Genomic DNA, 21,757 nt, shown 5'->3' with positions numbered 1-21,757 from the left:
AGAGTATCAAGTACTCGTTTTAATCAAAAATACAATTTTTTAATTGCATTTAAGTCAACAATTGTTTCCTGCAACTAAACACCAATATATAAGTATCTTGGTTGCATAAAAACTTGCCCAGTCTCAAAACAGCTCAAAAACATTTTGTACAACCTTTTCACAGTCATGATTTGTGACACGCAAATATCTCTTAGCTGCTCTTCAAAGGTGTAAAGTCAGCATGTAAAACAACAGGGAAATGCTTGGGGCTCCTGACAGACTTCCCATCACTTGCAATCTAGGAAATCCTGAAGAGCAATAACAGACAACTGTGATGATCACCATTTGGGCACATTTCTTTTGATTGATCATGACAAAACAGTGCAAGAAAATAAGACACACAATACAGGCAGCCAGAGGGTGACACCATCATGAACACCAGCACTTGTAACAACATGCTTAAAACACCAGCATAGTTTCACAAACTCTTGGTTATCACAGCCAACGGTATGTACATATAACAAGGGAACAAGGCACAGTTCCTATGACGCATGGCCATCTGACATTGTCATATACAAGTGCCGCAAGCAAAAACTTCTGCCACGTGCATGTGGCAAGGGCAACACAAGCAACTTTACTCACCAAAAGGTGCCTCAAATACACGTATCTGCTTAAAAAAAAAGGCAACAATGTACTTCCTGTATTATTGCAAATGACAAGCTGAAGGCTCAGAGAAAATGCTTGAAAAATGTCCCATTCTTTTACCACTCATTTACCACTAACACACATACACCTGAATGTAGCAATGAACCTCAGATTGAGTCACCAGAGGCATATAAGCAATATTCTTCAAACAGAGTGGAAATGACTGTCAGTACAACTCGTTGACCTCCTGGACAAAATGACTGAGCAAAACAGTGTGCCATGAGGAATGCTTGGAATGATATGTAAACAAAGAGAAACTACATACATGGAACAAAATTGAGCAGTGGGCTATGCTTGTTGCAGCTGGCTCGATCCCCATGACCGCTCAGAACAGCTATCAAGACGATGTGTGCAGGGCTATGAAAGTTTCATAAAATGCACTTGGCTTGGCTGCCATGTGAGACCGTGGGATTCTAGGCATGGTACCTGACAAATACAAAAATTCTGCCACACAGACACTGAGCAACAGTGAAATCCAAGGATCATTTGCAACTTCCTATGAATTTCTGCAATACACTCATGGCATCATGGTAGCAAAAAATGTAAAATATTTTTATAAACTTTCATATATACGTATATTAGAAGCAGTCAAGGACATTAAAGGGACAATGAGGACAAATTCAAGTTTGTCTGTATCAATAGGATATCGCTTTTTTACTACAAAAATTCCACTCCCATCGAAAACTGAGCTTTTATATGCTAGAAAAGACCAAAAACAAAATACAGGTGTCACCACCAGTAAAATGCGTGCATTGACATCAAATTTTCTTATGCAGATCCCATAGACTATGCTGCACCACCACTCACTTTCAAACAGCGGCAACCGGACTTTGGCATGGACATCATGATTCTGATTCAACTGGTGAGAAAATTTTTAGGTTCAATTTTCTCAGCCATTAATGGGTTTTCTGCTGCCGAACAAATGCCAGTATACCTAGAACGAGCCAGAGAATCAATTTCTACCAAGAACAATAATTGGATGGAGCTGTCCTCATTGTCCCTTTAAATGCCAAAGGCCTTGGTACCACTCAAATGGACACATTTCTCATCAAAAGCCCTAGATGATGGACAGGAATTAGGTGTGGCACACATAAGGATAAAACATTTCAGCCATAAGTATTCCGTACTATGGCAATACATACAACATAAGTAAAACACACAAAAGTAAAAATGAATCGGCAACTTTTCTCTCATTGATCAAGATCCCCCTTAAGTTGTTCTCATTCCTGCATGACTTCATCAGACATAAATCGACTTAAAAAGGCTGCAGCATGCATGGAATTCAGATACTGCCAAATAAGGCGCTAAGCTCGAATAATGGAGCAATGAATGATGCACTGAAACCTCGTACATTGCTCTATGGCAAGCAAATCTAAGAAAACTGCAAGCATGAAATGCCAGAGAGATAAAATAAAGAGACAACACATTACACTGAAACCAACTGCTAGCTATGAAAACTCGCATATCCCATACCATAACAAGAGGCTCCGTAAAAGGCTTAAAAAAGAACACAACTCATGCTTACACAAAAGCAGTGTTCCAGAAAGCCCGTAACCTGCATTTATACTATGGTCTAGGAAAACTGAGGCACACAACCCCCCCCCCCCCCCCCCCCCCTCCTGTAATGAACCTCATAATAGACTTCAAATGCAATTCTGTCAGCAAGGCTGAAATTGCCGACATTGCAATTGGATTCACAAAATTTTAATTTCTGTTTCTGCTAAGAAACTAAGCGGCACCAACACCATTTCCCAATCAACTGTTTGGAAATATCAATGAACCAATTCAATCGCAAATCATACCTTGTAGGCATGTTTTTGGATCTGATGAGTATGCAATGCAAAACAAAAATATAATCCCAAAGATACAATGCTGCAACTTAACAAGGCATCCTCACTGCATTCAAAGCTATGTATCGCAAGGAGCACACAATGAGCAAGCAATTACTTGTTAACAGTCTGAGCTTCTTGTGCAGGCTAACCCGAAATGCTAGCAATGCCACAGCCGGCAACACACCTGTTCTCAGCGCTAAAGCATCAAGTATGAAGACTGCCACAGGCACCAAAGAAACATTCTTAATAACCGTAATAAGAAGGGGCTCACTTTCAAATGCCTTGTCGTTTCATGTAAGTGCTACACTTGGAATATACTGCGACACAAATTTTTTTTCGTCAGAGATGCTTTGTTCACAGACACTGCGCTCCCATACATTTCACTCCCGAGCTTGTGGCAACGAAACAATTTACCAAAAAGATTCCAGGGCAGATTTAGCATTTTGTTAGTCATATGCCAAAGGACAAACAGATTTCAATTTTCTTATCAGCACTTTCACCGAAGCCAGCAATGAAATTCAACATTTCCCTTTGTTGACCTGCCCTCCACAGCTCCGTGCAATACTGCTATATAATGAAACTTCAGCCATAGTGAGCATTTCTACACCATCATAAACAGCCTTGCTATAATAGTCAAATTTCAACTACAAGTCCTTGAGCTGAAAAACAGTCTGTCCATTCCACCTCTCCAGCTAGTCTGCCCAAAGGGTCACAGGAACACTTGACTTAGAATACAGCTGTGCAGTCCCGGTGTGCAGCGTCCAATAACACATTGGATCTTGCATCGTTCAACAAAGATTGAGCACAGCTTCAGAAATGCTTACAGCACTTGACATGTCACATACTGAATGACAGCAGCTTACCTGCAGGCAAAAGCCACTGATATCTGGCTCGAGTGCACGTCCCATTTCTTGTAATTTCTCTCGAATTTGTTCCCCTTTGTCTACACCCCCTTTTCGCTAATTCCATTATTATCGCCGTTACCACAACCGTGCACCCAATTCTTCATTCACCATAGCAGGCTGTGTGTTCTAGATTTCTTCATTCAATTTCCTCTGATATGCGCCCTCTACAACACATTAACACCAAAACATGGTTGAACTGTCAGTTACGGTGAAACGCAGCGCCAGTCACTTTTTCTATCTTGGGCTGTCAAGTTAAAAGGTGAACTCTAGAGACAAACACTGCGACACAACTTGGCTACCTCGCAAGTTCTGATTTCTGTGAACGTGCTGCCTGGCACACTGTGCTCTGCTTGAGCAAACCTCACTGTCTGCAGTTAATATTTTTTTCAGCACCAGAAAACATCAGCAAGCCCAACAACTCCTAGCTGTACATTGTAGGTTGGAGCAAAATGGAATGCCTGCATTGCCACTTGCATTGTGCTTGAATTACAAAGATGAGCTAGTCTGAGCACCAAAATTAAGCAACTTGCAGCTTAGGACAGTGGGGAGCAGATGTAGAAGCCCCGTCCTCAGCTGGTGCTTCACAACTTGCTTCGACCGTTTTTATGTCAGTGGGTTCAGCACTTGTCCGAACGCGAGAAGTAGGTGACTTTCTCCAGCGGCGCAGTGACACTGATCCACTTGCCACCTCGGTGCAGCTTCTGGTCCTCGCACCACCAGCCCTGAGGCAGGTAGACGTATGCCGAATTTCGGCCTGGCTCCAGCACAGGTGCCACGATGAGGTTGTTGCCCAGGGCAAACTGATGGCCTGCCGCGTACGTGTTGTGGTCACGAGGGTCCAGCCACCACAGAGGCCGCACCAGGGGTGCTGCTTCCTCCAAGGCTTCCTTCATGGCGGGCTCCACACGTGTTTTGCGAAATTGCGTTAACACTCGAGACACCTGCAGCAAGAAAATGCACACTGACGTTTATGGAAGCACATTCCAGAGGTGACTGAAATCCAAACTCATACTGGGTAATAAAAAAGACAAATAATCATATTTGGCTCTCAGATGTCTACTGAATTCAAAATTTAGTTCAAATTCATGGCTCATCTAAAATACAAGAAGCTAGCCATAATATCAGCCTGATAAGCTCCATACCTAGCAAGTTAGAAACCTTGATGCCCCCCCCCCCCCCCCCCCCCCCACACACACACGCACGCACGCACGCACACGCGCGCGCGCGCGCGCACACTGTCAATTTAAAATGACTCAATTGGTTGAACGTGAGAGCAGAGTTTTCCATCTTCCTTTCAATTCCAGAAAGCTACTTAACTAATGCATGTGACCTGAGAGCAGTGGACTTTAGATGGAAGAATTACTTTTGCATTCGAATCAACACCTGATAATAGCACTGTAGTTTTCCCTACGCAAAATGATGACCTTGCTTCCTTTGCAACTTCCCAGGTGTACAAGATTGTTTTAAAATGAGAAAAGAACTACACAATGCATTCTGCTAAGATTTACACACTGCTATGCGACATCGTCCCACCGTGACTGTTGCAGTGAGGATACAGCACATGTGTGCACGTGACATGCAAGTGATGAATACAGAGAAGCAGCTTATGTTAATACTGGATGACACTGTGCAAATGTGGCTTGTAAGTTGTCATTATGCAAACCTTCATTAAAAAAACAACGTATTTTAGCTTCACCACAAACCATGCTGTCAAGCAATTTATGTGGTGAATCATGCACATCCAGGAAAAAAATGGTTCTGAACAGCATCTGAGCAAGGCTTGTACAGTGACTTCTGAGTAACTGAAATGCTGATGAGCTTTCTAGCATGTCTTTTATCTCAGCCATCAATAATTTCAGTTTGGCACCAATGACTGCTGCAATTTATTTGATGTTTCTACCAGAATAGCACAAATGGGCAGGCACCATTCAGAGTGCAAACCTTTGCATTTATTTTTGTTTGCTGTTACAGTCTACTACACACACTCTATTCTACTCTCTCAATGTTACTTGACATAAAAGCTCTACTTTAACCACTTAACTGCTTTTAATGAACCTGACTGCTACTCACAAGAATGGCAAACTGCACTTTGGACAAACTGAGTTATTCTGCTGCACTTGTGCTGTATTTTAAAAAGGAAATCTTCAGGCAGGTTTTGAACGACAAAGCCCTCAATTAATTTCTGCTCTACCAAAAGGATGGCAGACAGCGCTCAAATCTGCAGTAAAGAATTATGGTAAAAAAAAAAAATATTGGAGTGGTTAAGGGGTTATTCCAGACATCCTTCATCACCACTTCAAGCTAATTTATTCAATTTCAATTTGCAATGGGTGGGGACTCGCCAGGTGCCCGTCCCCTGCAGTTGAGCTTCCCCGCGCAACCCTCCCGCAACGCCCCCGTCCTTATTTTTTTAGCTACATTAGCTAGCAATGGAGGGCGCCTGTGCCTGCGAAGCAAGCGGGTGCAAGCACCATGCCAGCATGGGAGAAAGCTGATCTGGAGTCTTTGGCTTGGGTAACTGGAAGCACACGGACGCCCTTACGCAGTACCGCTCATTGTCGGCGGAATGCCGCCTTGCAAGAATAAATCCAGAAAGCTCCCTTTATCCAGCATCGGTTCGTCGGTGTTGTCCAGCCCTGGCCCGTGCAAACATTTGCCCGTAACTTTAGCTGGTGAGTTGGAAGTCCTTGATGCTCTAGCGCAGCACTTCCGAGGAACATCTGATTTGTCACTAGCCAGTGTATATTGTTTCCGTAGCAACACCTGCCACTTGTGTCAGCACATTGTCATATTCCTTTGTTCTCAAGGGCATGGCCCGCTGCTGGCGATCACAAGGTGGGGTGACGGCCTGAATGTCAGGCACAGACAAGTGAAGAATATAACTACATACATTCCTCCCTGCAATTTTAAAACCCTACAATTGAAATATCCCCTTTGCATAGCCCTAAAACATACTAGTACTTAAAAAGTCATTCTGGTTTAATTTATTCTGCTCATCAAGACATGCGAAATGCCAGCTTTATATACTCCGTTTCATACATAGCAGTCAACACTGTGGAAGTAGTGTGCCCGCAAAACCAAATTACTCTGCCACGTCACGGTCGAAGCTGCGAGGCGCTCAATGCTTGGGTCCTTTGGCTGCAATTTTCACTACGTGTGAACTACTTTTTTGGCGCAGATGAAGTTGGAGAGGTTCACTCTTCCGGCAGCATATCATACTGCCTTATGTCATTTTTACTTCTTGAAGTCTCGATCAGTCGCAGGACAAAAATGTGGCAAGAGGAAAAACGAAGTGCAGGAGGTTACCAGTCACGGTACTTGAGATTTGTCATAACGAAATATACCTGTTTTCACTTTGGTTGTATGGTGAACTACTTTCTGTGTGCAGACTTAGCTGGTGCGAGCAGGCACACTAGCTTTGGCAGCATTGACTATGTGTGAAGTCTGGATATGCACAACCCGGATATTTCTAATTGTTGCATATATCGAACACAGAGGTTATCCCCTTGAAAATCCTGTGCAAAAATATAGGAAAGTTGCGCAGTATATCCAACTACAACTTCACCGGTCGTTCAATATATCGAACTGCGGGCCTGACGGCCTTTTCGATCCCTTTCTGCACGGAGATGGGTCAGCTGTACGGTCTTGGACACCTGCTAGCAGCGCAAGCGCTGGGAACGTAGGGTGTGCTGGAGGGTGGCTTCTAGACACTTGTAGTCATTCTTGACACCACATTCTATCAAGCATTGAAGCCAGCCTAACAATAGTCTAGCCCTGGCCCTCACGTGCTGCGCTTCGTTCGCTTCTCAGCCGAAGGCATTGCGGAAGCCAACTGTACTTTAACTTTCATGAGTGATTATTCTGTTCACAAGTTCCAAAGCACCTTCCGCTACGACTTGGGTGCGAAGGAGGTTAGGCCTAGCAACGCTGAACAAATGATGCTCTGCTAGCTCGCCGGCGGGCAGCACATTGCTGCAAGAAGCACATCACTAGCGTAAGTGCAATACATTCTTGCTTCTAGGTTATATATAAGCCGAAGCTTACCTATTGCATTTTTTATGTATCGAATTACTGATATATCGAACCATTTCGCGATCCCCTTCAAGTCCCTTCAACATATATCCTGGTTCGATTGTATAAGCATTTCTTACATGAAATCCAACCAAGCTTACTCTGACCTTTGTAAGCTCAAAGTCGTCATTGTAGTCACTAGGCAGCACAGAGAACTGCAGAACTGGTAGAAACACAGCCAGCTGCCACCAGCGAAAGTAGAGCTCCCGCTCGGGCTTGGTCCCGGGAGCCACCAGGTCTCCACCAACACAGCCAGGGCTCACCACACGGTGACCTAGGAGGCCCAAGGTCAGAACCTGTGCACAATATCAGCAGTGTTAAATGAAAAAATATTGCTTTATGATCCTCCTAATGGAGGCCACAAAAGCAGAATTTAGGACAAAACGAAGTTTCGTGAAAGCATTCACAATTGAGTTGCTGAGTACTGTTTCAGGAGCTCCCACAGCATGTGGCTGTAAATAAATGCTATAAATGCAAAAACTTTTGGGCTCCTAGGGCTGATTTTGGCTCTGAAAAAGAGAAAATTGCATGCTGGCACTAAGAAAACAGCTTGGCGTTGTCAAACCATTTTATTTTTCCGTGGATAAAAATTAGTCCTGAAAGCCAAAATGTCAGTTCTCGTACATTACAGCAGCAACTGTTAATGGCACAATTACCTGGATTCAAAACTTTGGCACAACAAGGTGGGGGGAGGGGGAATAGGAGAGGAGAAAGGGCTATGATGGCTGCCAAGTTGTGCTTTGACAAGTTGTTTCCTTTCACTGATATGGTTTTCACTGCACGTGTAGCACAGCATAACAGCTATTGTTGGGTTCTCACGTTGCGCAGTAAGTTTATCTTCTCCATTGGACCTTGCACTATGGTGCACAAACAAGACCCAGCGCTCGAAAAAAACTGGAGCGGACACTTAAGCTCTGCATAAAGGGTATGATGCAAGAGCTTTATGGGTTAGAAGGTCGTTCTCTACTTTACATTCACAGACCCCTGGGAGTCCTCATACCCCTCCTGGCAGCGGTTAAGCGATATGCCACCACCTTGTGAGAGCAGGTGCTCTCCCAGCGGTAGGCCTTGTGCGGCCTCTTTCCGAGCCATCAATAATTAACTTAACTGCCACCTGCCAAGGTGGGCAGTTTGTGAGGATGCCGCAAGGTCACGTGACCTAAGTGGCCCACCTGCCTCCTAGGTTGCTCTCTGGGGCATCACCTGCCTGAGTCGTGCTTGTGACTTTTCGCTCACAACGCCGACGCCGCATTTTCTAGGTAACGGGACCTTTAACACTCTTGCATTAATACTTCCTTGTCACAGTGATATGCACTATCACTTGCTTACCTTGGGCAGGATGCCCTGCAGTGCGGCCCAGGTGGATGGCTGTGGCGCCAAAGTGACAAAGCCAGCACCACCAGGAGTGCCAAGGACAGGGCTGCTGCGAGCAGCAACTTCAAGGTAGCGTCCCAGGAATGCCGATGCCCACCGACCCTGGCCATAAGGCAGGGCCCGAGCTTGGCCACCACGGAACACAAAGCCATCGACCCCAAGCTGCAAGCAGAGCGCACAGGACACCGGAAGAGCAACTCAGAATGAATCTTGAGGGAAGTTAGCAATACCTCATGACATGGTCTACAAGAGAGTGCATGCCAGGGCACACTTGCAGACTGCAGTCACACAGGACAGCACCACATTTTGCAGTGATGAGAAGGATTTGCCATTTTCACGATGCCCATTACTCTGTACGTGCTTGCACCAGCACATGACTGTTTTCAATATTTCTCACTGGTGTCACTTGCAGCAAAGCCATCTGTGTTAACCCCTTCAGGCACCAATTAAATCTGCTGAAAGGAAAAATCATCTTTTGCATAAATGACAATCAGTAGACCGAGCATAAGTACAAAAAATTACACAAAAATATTCACATTTAAGCATATTTTATTCGCATCCACATTTGTGGACATAGTGCCTTAAACCTGCCACATGAACGTAAACACTGCTACATTTGCTTGCCTTTTCTAACTGATCGTTAGACATGAATAAATGGTTAGCTGTCAGAATATACGCTTCAGGGAATTATTGTTCATGACTTATAAAACAGATAAAAGCGGTCATTCTGTGACGACAGGAAGAGGAAAATTCGGTATTTCGAGCACCGAACGCGGCTTTTAGATGCGCAGCCTTCACGTCGGCCCCGTTGTGTAATTAACGTGTTCAGAAGTTGGGGCCAATCGTTGCTTTCATCATAAGTAATACTTCAAGTCCGGCTGCATCGAAGGGGTCTCTAGTGATCTGAGCACAGGTGGAAAGGGAGCGAGAGATAGCATCTTGCGGCCTGTTTTACACATGGTATTTACAAAGATGAAAAGTGGCTTTTAAAGGTTGTTGTGTGCTCAATTTATGTCAGAGACCTCAAACGAACTGTCCCCTCGCTCTACCAATGTGCTGATTGTTGTTTTGTAGCCTTGGAGCTGAGTGGCCAGCTCTGAACTGACGATGGTGTGAGGGCGCAGGCTCCCCTTTTTCATCCCCCCTTGTGTAGTGCTGTCACTTTGTATTTTTCTCCATCTCGGGTTTCATAGAAAACGTAATGATTCTTAAAAAAAACTGCAGCGAAAATTTTCAAAACAAGAGAACAAATGTTTTGACCGCCACTGAAAGTGGTTGCTTCCTCCAGATTCATGCGTTTTACAATCTAGCACAGGCGGTCTCACATCCGTTTCTGAATATTGGTAGGGGGCCTAAGACCCTCCTAGATCTCCCTGACATTATTCACCGGTCATAGTGCACTGTGCTGTTGGCAGAGGCTCAGCTAAGTGGCGGTTCTTTGCGACCATCTGCAGGTCTTCATTGCTCGGTCGACCGCACTTCTTTGGAGGTGCTTCTACATCGGCTATTTTCATGAAAAATGCTTCAGTGCTGGAGTCGTCCAACGTTCTCTTTATACAAGCATAGTTTTCAACGCCCGCAAGCAGTAAGCCCATTTCCTACCGTACGTGCACAAAAAAACGGCACATTGTGGCGAGAAGATACACTTTGATATTTTCGGCATTACGCCGCCATGTCCACATATGTGGACACGCCACTCTGAACGTCCACCGCAGCAATTTTTCTTCGTCCGTGACGATGAAAATTGGTGTGCCGCCTCTACATTAAGCTATCGACATATTCCGAGCCCTAAATTGCATCATTCAAGATCATTTGTAAAGATGGAATGCAAAAAAGAAAGCTATTTACTTGTCACGCCAAAGAACGACGTGATGCTCATATTTTCTTTTTATTTCACAGTAGCTGCAAGAGATAGCACCACAGACTTGACAGGGAGGGTCACAATGGTAAGAGCGCGGCATTAAAAGGTGGAAATTAGCCTTGCAAACGAAAATATGCGGAGGTTTAAGTCACGTCCACAAATGTGGACCCAGCGCCTGAAGGGGTTAAAAAGCATGTGCATTCAGTCAGTTCAAAAACAACCAAGAAAGACAGCAATATGGGTGTTAATCAATGCAGAGTGAGTGAGCACCCTCCCCCCACCCCCTTATAAGTGCAAAGCACCACATAAGTTGCCAATTCTGCCCGACCTCAGTGTCTAAATGCACTCATGCACTAACTCATGAGCTAAATACATGCTCCAGACAAAGTTTGGTTATCCCTTCAACAGGCAAAAAGCCAACGGAAACATAAGTGCACATATAAAGAGAATTGTTATCACAACAGTAGCCTCACGAACAACTGCCTTGCAGCACCTACTCAAGGAAAGAAGTTAAAAAATCACTACAGGTGAATACGCTGCAATAAGAACGAATACACCGAAGAACACCGAAGTACTAAAGTAATATTCAAGGCAGCATCAGACATGACTAGTAGTACCTCACAGGCAGAGAATTCACACAAAACCGGGAACCATGTTATCATAAAAGGAGAACAAAGAGCCAGCCACTGAGCTCAAGGCATTGGACTACATCCTTACCTACATTTTAAACAGGGCCTACATATAGGAAACATTTCCACACCCTGCTGAAGTTCAAGCAAACATCTGAAAATTGACAGTGAAGTGTTACCAACTTTGGCAATAACGCAACCCCTTAAATGCCCTTGAGCCCCTTTGCCACAGTGAACAGAGGCGGTGAAACAGCAGTGGGTGCCTTACTGTGCGGTTCAGTTCTCTGAGCTGCTCCAGAAACCAGTCAGCAGCCCGCTCCTCAAAAAGGTTGACCACAGCACAGAGGCTGCCATTCCAGCGTGTCAGCAGAGGCACCTTGCTCTGGTCAGCCAGCAGGTACTCTCCATCCATGGCAGCCCTGAAGCCATAAGGGATGCTTTTAAAACATCGAGGCAGTACATTAGAAATCTACCCACATCTAGCGACGAGTTGCAACTGGAGATACTGAACTCTATCAGATACTATGTGCACAGTGGTGTACAGTGTGAACTTGCAGCTTTTTTTTTTCTTCTAATGTGCTACACTAGCAGCAATTTTTTTTTCCACACAAATTCTGTACTTTGCATATCACTGCTGGGGTGCTTGCTTATTTGGACTAGAAAATGCAGCAAATAATATTTTGCAAAACGGTGAGCTTGACAGCATAGCACATCCTTTGGCACTGTTGTGCAGGTAGATATTGTCACCCACAATAATGCCCTTATATCCTGGGTTTCAAGTTTCACATGCAAAAGCTATGCCAAAAAATATGCGATCCAATGATCCCTCAAAGTGCGTAAGTGGCAAATACGGCTGTTGCAACGTTACAATTTCCAAGCATTTTGATGCCTAATAACATATCTTGTACGTGCCTGCAGGAAACTAACAGTTAGCGTTTCGTGCTACAAAACTGACTGGATTTCTTAAGGGCTGCTTTGGCGGAAAAAAATGTGTTATTTTAAAAGGAATGGAAAGTGATTAATGAGGTGACCAGCAAATGGTTAATAGTGGTACAAGTGTAACTCAATGGGATATTGCAGTTGACAATGAATTAAACAAAAACTTGTTGAATTTAAGGGCATTTAGATAACCTTGGTTTACCACAGTGGTCCCAACATACATCGAGTGCAGTGCTAAGAAGTCACACAGCAGTTCTGATATATTCCACATACCGTAATTTCATGCACCCCTAATTTCAGCCTCTAGGATAGGGAAAAAAAATATCCTTATAAAACCCACATACTAAGAACATGTATAACTTCACAGAGAGTGACAATTTTTTTTGTCCAATCAATTTTTTTCATGAAGCTTGTAGCAACACTCGATTCGCCATGTTCAATTATTGCTTCCAGTGCCGCCTTCCAAGGCTTCATCACCCCTGTCCAAGATGTCACCTTCTAACCAACCCAGACTACTGCTGATTGCACGTTTTGTGAAGCTTTTGCACACGTCGGCCAGAACTGCCCTCCACGCAACGATGATCACTGGCATATCATACTGATGTCTGGCCTTCAGCATGAGGATGTAAAGTCCAAAAACCATTTATTTAGCATACACCTGCTTCATGAGCATCTTGATCTGCTAGCTGAGGCAAACATCTAGTGCTTTGAGCATGTAAATCACGCCACCAGGTATGGTGATGTTATTGTTTTGTTCCATAAGGCGAGCTTTCACTGCGTGAGTACAATGACCCCGCAATGAGCTCATCTCAAGCATCGACCAATGACCCAACATGGCACTTGATACTAGAGGTTGATGATGAATGCCACGCGACCCTGCTCCTCCACCTCCTTCTGAAATATGCATAAAACCTGCACCCCCACTTTCTGAATCCATTTCATCAATTTTGGTGCAGGTTATACATGAGAAAATATGGTATGTTTTAGTACATCTGCCACATGCCAAAGCACACTGCACTTGCCTTGCAGTTTCAGTGTCATAAACCGTATGAGCAGCATCATGTTAAAGAAGACAACAGCCATGATACTAGATATTTTGTAAGAAATCTGAGCTCCTAAGACCACTGATAGCACATGGCTTCCCATTCTATTCAACTATTAACAGTTTGCCTCAAGCTGCTGCACAAGTTCAGGCCAAGCATAAAGACAAAAACGGGGAAGCAACACTTTCAACACTGAACTTCTCATTCCTGGAGCTCTTGACTCCTTTGAAAACATATCTGTTTTGCATATCATGTGCAACACAATGAAGAGCATTGTAGTAAAGCTATATGCATCAGTTATCCTTCCCAACATAGTCCAATGCATACAGTGACATTGAAGTTCACCACACACCTGAAATTGATGGAGTTGAGGCAGAAGTAGGGATGAACATCCAGCAGAACTTTGTTCCCTTTATTGTGCAGGATCCGGACAATCTCGGCCGGGTGTGGGAAGGCCTCCTTCCAGAAAGTCAGGTCCCCCTGAGTGTGCTGCCAGCCATCCCGGATCAGGACAAAGCCTCCATTAAAGCCATGGTTCACAAATCGGTTGGCGTACTCGTGCACTGTCGCCTGCGTCAGGTTTCCATCCTCTCCCGGTCTGGGTACGAGCACTGGGTGCTTGACGAAGACTTCCTCGGTGGCTGTGAAATTACTTGGCTCGGGACGGTGCGGTGCTGATGCCTTGTGGATGGCAAGCACATCAGGCCCTGTACACAGCGTGTAGTTTAGCTCCTCCTTAGCTGCAAGGCAGAGGCGTCCGTTGCCGGAAGCATTGAAGCTGAACATGAGCGCTTGGTTGGGACTGGCCAGTATCGACACTCCGCACGACGACAGCCAGTACGGCTCTAATACGGAGCCCAGTGGATCAGCGCGGCCCGTTTCAAATGCCATGGTGTTCAGTTGAAGGTTCGAAAGAGGCCAGCTCAGGTTTGCCACTTCGCCCATGCCGAACCAGTGGGCATTCGTGAGGTCGTAGCAGTCCACGAGCTCTGTGTGAACGCTCGCGGCACGCCAGTGCACTTCGTAGCAGGCGATCTCATCTTGCATGGGCGCCACACGCATCTCAAGGCGGGCTCGGTACTTCCACTCGTAGCAGTAGCCAAGGTGGAGCACGGGACAGATGTGCGCTTCTAGAGCCGGAGGAATAACCTGTGCATGTTTGTTTAGCCCCATGAGATACATGCACACAGTCAGACCTTGAACATTATGCACACATAGATTACTTAAGGCGCGACAATGCAGAAATAATGCTTCGGTTCGTAACCAAGCAGCTTAATTCAACCAGTCACATGATGTCAAAGCAAAAAAATAAAAAATGATAAAATTGTAAGGTCTATGATTGAGCAAAAGTTTTCATTGTCTACTTTCTTACTACGTCCCTCTTTGGTTATACCACCATAGTAATGAACCAAATTGTTACTTTTATGGCACACAGATACAGAGCTGGCGATAAATACACTGCTGCAATTGACATTCATTTGAATAACCTCATTTTAATTGCATGAAATCTGTCACGAACAAGCACTATTAGCGCATTCCTGGAGATGAGCAATAATGCAGAGTGCCTCACCTGGCCGAGCTCTCCCTGAAGGAGGGTGTGTCCTCCACGGTCAAGTAAGCGCAGCTTCCTTGTTTGGGGATCGAAATCCGACTTGGTGGAAAGTCGGGTGGCCTCTTGGAATGCTTCATGCAGGTGCCATGTCAGCACCACAACGCTCACTATGCTCACAAAGAGCACTGCAAGCACGAGTCGGAAGCGGAACTCCGGTGTGCGGCTCTGACGAACTAGAGCCAGAGCCTTGGCTGCCTGCAAAGAATGTGGCCACACATATTTCAGCAGGAGAAATCGAGGTAAAGATACACAATTCTCAGTTGCGGGAATATCTTTGTGGTGCTCTAAAGCCTACACCACGACATATACAAGAACAGAGGGTTCCAGACTAATTTGGCCATCTGAAAATTCCTTTAATATGACCAGCAACCTCAACATACTACCATTTTTACATTTCACCTAGCCAAAATGTAGTTCCCACAATAATGGCTAAACGAAAAGATCAGGCTGAACGTCAATTAAAAATAAAAAAGTGAATGGCCTTCAAACCCACAGAAAACAGGGGAATTGCCCAGTGCTACCGATTATTCCAAAAACTGTTGGCTTTTTTATTATTAGCCCCTAATCTCCTTAACCCTTCTTCTCTCAGAGACTCCCTAAGCTGCACACGTCTATTCAAGTCTAACATATGATTAAAATTGTGTCTCTTTCACACTTCTATATAAGAACAGGAAAGTTTCAAATTCTGGTGTTTCATGTAATACCATATGTTAAACCAATGCACAACCAATATAAAGGGCAAGCCCTTTCTGGATGGTTCTGTATAAAACAACAAACTAAATCTAACTTATGCTCACAGTTACTTCCATTGCCGATATGCAGGGTTTGTACATTCTGGTCTAAAAAAAAAACGATAAAAGTATGCTGAATTCAATTTTCTACATTTAATTTTATTCAAAAAAAGGTCAGTTTTCTTGACATGCATGCTGCAGCTTGCTGGCAGTTGAGTAGGAGTTACACTCAGTGAAATGAGAACACAACAGAAGGCAGAAGCCAACGGAGCAGAAAGTGTACTATACGATTATGTAGCACAGTTGTCTGTTTTCAGGTATCCCTATACTACCTTACACACCTCTCCACACTGGGAGGCTCCACCTCATTTTCAAACCGTTGCCAAACATCATCTGCTAACACAGCCCTTTTCCCTGCTATCACCCGCTTAGAGCAGTTACTTGGTTAAACAGGTATCACCGTTGTATATAAGGACACTCGAAACCACATATATGTGTGACGAAAAAGAGTAATGTTGTTATCGCGACTAGTATGGGGCAATTCTATCGCTGTCATCAACACACAGACCACTTGATGGCCCGACCACTCGCACAATCTATCGCAACAACCCAGTAATAACATGACAATCTACCTTTTAGAAATCAACTTCCATTCATTTTTTATCGTTGGTTGTTTTTCCTTCTGCAAACACTGCTGTAAGTGCGTTACCAGTAATTAACTATTTCTGTTTCAATTTCTTGTAAATCGAATTCTCAGGTTGACAAAATAGCCAAGAGAAAATTCATGTGAATTTGGTCACACAGGAATACCACATTATATCACCAAAAAGGGACCAGCAATTCATCCTTGGAAATTAATATTTGCTGGAAAAAAAAAACACTGTGCTCTAAATAAATACCCAAAAAAGGTCAATGAATTTTCAAAAATAAGAACCGAAGAGTCCAACCCCCAGTCATATATTCATTGTCATAAAGCCTGAAACACATATCAGTGTAACAACTGGAATGAAAACTTAAGATCCTAACAAGCTGGCATCTCGTCCATGTCACTCCACTCATAAAGACCTGTGCATGCATGCAGAAAGGCCATGCAATGCAAAGCACGCACCATATCTCATTAAAAAGTCTGCATTTTTCGCAAACAAGCAGGTCAAATTTTGAGAAAAAATAGGAAGACACAAGTGGGTGCCTAGTTAACTACAGCTTTGCAATGGTCACTTGTGACTAATCAATCAATAGTACCAACAATGGCTGCAGGAAAGTTGGATGCTGTGGTGATTCTTTTATGTCTCAAGCTCAGCACTGAGATGAGATACACTGGCGCATGAAATTTGCACCACAAATGCAGAAATCCCAAACAATTTGCAGGGTCAGAAATTTCATGCTTGGCGAAGCGTTAGAAGTGTTATTCATAAAAGCTTGTTAAACATGGGACACGAAGGCATGAACAGTTGCACTCTTGAAAAACCATGCAACTTTTTTTACATAGCTCTGTGCACATTGTGCTCAATCACATTAATAACAGTTTGAGGCATTAAAAGACACTGGCAGTCAAGACAGAAAGATAAAAGCCTCAAAAAAGCACAGGTAATATAAGGGATCCAATTTATGGGTAATCATAATTTTACAACAAATTTTTTAACCTGTCCCATGTTGCAGTCTACAGCATCTACAGTCATTTACATCAATCTGCAGCAGGCTTCTTTTGGGATAAACATGGTGGGACTTTGTCAATCTTCTCAGTTCATCCGAAATTCAGTCTCACAAGGTGTATGTAAAAAAAAAAAAAGATTGCACAAGTATGCAGGCGCTGTTAGTAAATCAGGAATGTGACACATTTGAAGGAGCTTACAAGAAATTTTTAGGTAAGAAAAAATACTCTAAGGAGTTCAACACAGCCCTTGTAATCCATTATTTCAGTTGTCAATTCTAGCCTTTTCTGCAACAGCTCCTTTGCCACACAGTAGGGCATTTTTCAGTGTTTGACAAACACTGTTCGAAATCCTCACACTAATACGAACACTTGCGCTTGCGAGGAAGAACGTGCCTCATTACGTGTTATATACAAGGTCGCCCCTTTATTCACCACTACCCTTGCTTGGCTGCAATTTTTGCGCATAAAAACTTATTCAAATATGCATGTGGTTTTACTAATAATAATATTCTCTGCTCCACTGACCTTCCTCACAAAAAGCAACACAGTGGCTCTAAGTGATCGTTTGTTGATGTGGAATACTAGTAGGTGTGGCACTGTAAGAGCTCATGTTGACCAAGGTGTACAAATATATATATATATATATTTTTTTTGCACAGTACCCATGGGAAGTTTAACAAGGCTCCCTGAACTGTTCAGCTTAGCATAGAATTCAGGCCAACAGAGGTCATCTTGAAGCGAGACAGCTGCATTTCAAACATGCAGCTCACACTGACTGCTGTCCGCGAAGCGTGTTCAATGTGTACAGGTCTAAAACGACAAATCCCCTGAGCCGAGCGGGCACAGCACACAACTAAGCAGGCACTACAAACCGCATGCTTCAAGTACACACCTTTCGTGAAAACCAGTAAGAGCACCCCATTGCACAGCTAGAAGAAGAAGAAGAGGAAAAAGAAGGAGAGGCTTAAGCATGTGGAAGCCACACAGAGGTCCCCATTGAAGTGCTGCGCATAGCAAGCCACAGCACGACGGAGACAGTGCGATGAAATGTCGGCACCGACCTCCCACCGCCATCCCCTGCGCACACTAGGAAAGCCCCCCCGCTCCACTCCACGCATTTCGTTTGCCGACACATGCCCTGGACGTCTGCCAGCACTGGAGCTGCCTTAAGCAATGCTTCCAAAAAACAATTAAACACCAAACAGACTGACACACAAGTGCCAAGTTTCAATTCTGAAACAAACAAAGCCAAAACATCACAGCTGTGGTGACATCCCAGAGAGACAAGGACTTGCCTTCGCTCTTTCCCTTTCTCTCTCAATTTCACTGTGCTGAACTGGCCTACAGGCGCCCTCTCTGTAGTATATAAGCACGCAGAGCTGAAGTGACCCCAAGGCAGGGGCAGATTTATGGGGTAGAGGTGGGGGGGGAGGTCGTTCACTGCCAACCGAGAAATTTTACATAGGAAGACCATGCTGAACCCCATTTTTTGACGACAAAAGTTGAAGAAATACATGAATCTAAAGGACCACCCGCCCGCCTAGGTTAACAAAAACTCAAATTGGCATCAAACACAGCACCATGACGCACTGCAAGTAACAGAATAACCTTGTTTTTGACAGCCAAGCGTGTGGCTCTGCTCTGAACCACATGAGGTGGCTTTCCTAACCTTGCTGTCCTTGTAATGCATAGCCAGCATGTAGCACAACCATCTGAACTCTAGAGGAAAACTGCCCCAGAAAGCATATCAGTGAATTGTCCTACCTTGTTTGCAAATCCTGAACGCTTGGGCTCTTCCTTGCGCTGTGCGAGGTGCGTGGCGCCGACCGCCTTGGGAGGCCTCACAGAGCTCCATGTTGAGTCATCAAGGTTGAGCTTGAGGGCCGGCACGCCTGACAGGCGGCGTGCCAGCCCTGGTGTTGACGGTGGCGTGTCTCGCGGAGTGGTGTTTTGTGAAGTGGCAGCTGTTGCTGGTTGGCTATTGGCCTCCTGCTCCAGTGAGGGCCCTGCTACGCTTGCAAGTGGCAGCAGGTCCTCTGTGCTGGCAGCACCTAGTGCCTCGGGAAGGCTGATTTAAACAAAGCCAGTTCAATACTACCACTTGAGACCATCAAAGTACCAATACTTGAGACCATCAAAGTACCAATGGCAAAATGCCCTGAACATAAACACTAAGTTGCAGGGTTCTTTGCAAGGCCTGCTGTCTCATACTGAGTAGCCTCACATTCACGTTCTCTTAAACAAGACCCTTTTATGTTCGTGTAGTTTGTAGATTTTGTTACCCACTACAAGGGCTCTAAATCACTTGTTGCACAGCTTGCTGAAGCTAGCTTAACAAAGTGCCTGGAGTCAGTGCTTTTAAACCATGTATAAAAGCCACATTTTGAGAAAATTACTTTTCCAGCCACTGGATCAGCAGACATAATAAATGCTTCTACAAAATCTGAGCATGCTGGGCACTTCCAGCTAACTTAACTGGGATGTTAAATTTTTTTTCTTTTTCCTCGGACATGCTGGAGTTTCTTGAGGCTAAAGTAACACTTGATGATTTATGAAAGCTATAATGCTTTTATATTGGACATGCATAACTCACAACTCCTATTAGCTAAATACAGCTCTCGGGAACTATGCATAAATTATTACTTTCATCACATGAACACCCTCAAACTAGTTTATGACAACAACTCTCCTGTGGTGGTACTACCTCCAGATTAGCTTAGAATGGGGTGCAAACCCTTTGACCAGAATTCAGTGCCCTCTGAGCATTTTCATTTAGATGGCAAAAAGTTTGTGAAAGGCCACTGTACAGGGTTCATTAGGTACTTCCAGTCGTACAGATGAACTAGTGAATGTTCACCAATTACAGCACATTCCGACACAAGTGCTAAACACAGCTCCAAGCTGTATCACCTGCTAGGCAAGCAGTCTAGTAGTAATGGTCAGGGGCTCCATTTTACATGCTCATATATACTACATAAATACTAGAAAAAGAAGGCATCTTTGCACTGAGCGCCTGTCAAATATGCTTTCATAGTGTTGTGACAGCATATAAAGAAGCCTTGAAAGCTCCTATGACTTAATTTTGCACTCAGCACATGTCAAATATGATTTCATAGTGTTTAAAAAAGTCTTGAAAGCTACAATGATTTCTTCTGCGCTTGTTCTTAATACCAACATAGCCAAGTGCACTTAGAACATCAGCAAAATCTGGTGAACGCTACTGACAGTGAACAGCTAATATTCAAAATTCGCATGCGTGAACACAAGCGAGCTGAAGCAAGTCAATCTAGGGCACCACTTCACAATACCTGGCTGACATATTTGTTGTACAGAAAAACCTGCCGTAGCGTTTCAACACAGAAGGGGGCGGATGCCCCAGTATTCTACTCACCGTTGCAACTTTGCTACGGCCCGCCCATCTTTCTTTCTCCAACCGGTCATCTGAGAGTTCTGAGCCATCCACCGAGAAAGCGGTGTGCGGAAACGTTCTACAAGCTCAATTCACGAGGCGTCGGCTTCATGAGCGCGACAAAACAGGCAAAAAAGAAAGAATAAATGCAACTCAATGCCGCCTATGCAGCACGTCTTGTGCAATTCCACTGACGCCCGATCCTTGGAACTCTGTCGCCTCAAACGAGGCGCATGCGCGCAGAGATCCTCATGCAACCTTCAGCTAGGAAACGCGCACGGCGCGGGCTCGTCATGCAAATCCACATGCGAGCCGCACTAATGAAGTGCCCCGAAACCAAGCTGAATGCGCCGAAACATGCAACATGCACCTCCCGTAGTGTAGTGCACGACGATCCGAAAGTAGTGCCGAGCAGCGACATCGGTTTATCAACGAGCCCGTTCTACGTACTTACCTCATTGTGTCTGAGCGCCGCCGCGACTCCGCTGGTCAAGGTGTCGAAGAGGCTGAACCGTTCATTGAGTACCGCTTATCTGCAAGCGGCGAAGAACTGACATTCCTGGGCACGCAACGGGACGCAGCACCGAAGAGTGACGCAGACGACGACGGAAGCGGCGTCCTCAGAGCTGTCAACTCCTCCACGCATGGATCGCCGCTCGCGCGACGTACGCACCTGCACTCACAACAACAGCGGCTCTACGCGCGGCCTCCGGCGAAGCTTAAGCGGCACGTCGCGCACAGAGGCGGGGTAAACCCCGCTATCGGCGGCGGCTTTTAGAAGCCATCACCAGCGCGATAACACCGATGCGTGCCTACCGCTGACGCGTCATCTTGTGCGCGCACGTATGTGCCACTCGAAGATGTCTCGGTGAGGACTAAAACAACACTTTCTGTTAAAAGCACCCGAAGAATGCACGACTCCGCCACTTTGTAAGCAAGGTTAGCAATGATTATTCGCAAGCTCTCGCACAACTAGCCAAACAGTCCGTAATTAGATCGGATTGGATTTTTGA

At 44.8% G+C, this 21,757-nt stretch overlaps 1 protein-coding gene across 6 annotated transcripts; it reads right to left on the bottom strand.

Moving 5' to 3' along the window:
• Nucleotide 1: 1 nt before the first annotated feature.
• LOC144125377 (myogenesis-regulating glycosidase-like) lies at nt 2-21,737 on the bottom strand. 6 transcript variants are annotated; one of them, XM_077658707.1, is made up of 9 exons: nt 21,199-21,726; nt 19,100-19,403; nt 18,228-18,264; nt 14,909-15,145; nt 13,691-14,487; nt 11,625-11,775; nt 8,822-9,028; nt 7,600-7,788; nt 2-4,362 (listed from the first exon to the last, which is right to left on the bottom strand). In XM_077658707.1, the coding sequence occupies exons 3-9, from the start codon at nt 18,255-18,257 to the stop codon at nt 4,039-4,041; spliced, it is 1,935 nt and encodes a 644-aa protein (XP_077514833.1). In that variant the 5' UTR covers nt 18,258-18,264; nt 19,100-19,403; nt 21,199-21,726; the 3' UTR covers nt 2-4,038. The 6 variants fall into 6 exon arrangements, with proteins under 6 accessions (XP_077514833.1, XP_077514829.1, XP_077514830.1 ...); XM_077658703.1 differs by lacking the exon at nt 18,228-18,264 and having other exon boundaries at nt 11,625-11,793; nt 21,199-21,737; XM_077658704.1 differs by lacking the exon at nt 18,228-18,264.
• Between the last annotated feature and the right edge of the window lie 20 nt (nt 21,738-21,757).

This window comes from Amblyomma americanum, chromosome 3, assembly GCF_052857255.1.
Source record: "Amblyomma americanum isolate KBUSLIRL-KWMA chromosome 3, ASM5285725v1, whole genome shotgun sequence".
NCBI classification, from domain to species: domain Eukaryota; kingdom Metazoa; phylum Arthropoda; class Arachnida; order Ixodida; family Ixodidae; genus Amblyomma; species Amblyomma americanum.
Note: the sequence above shows the minus strand (reverse complement) of the source record. Positions and strands in the feature narration are given on the sequence as shown.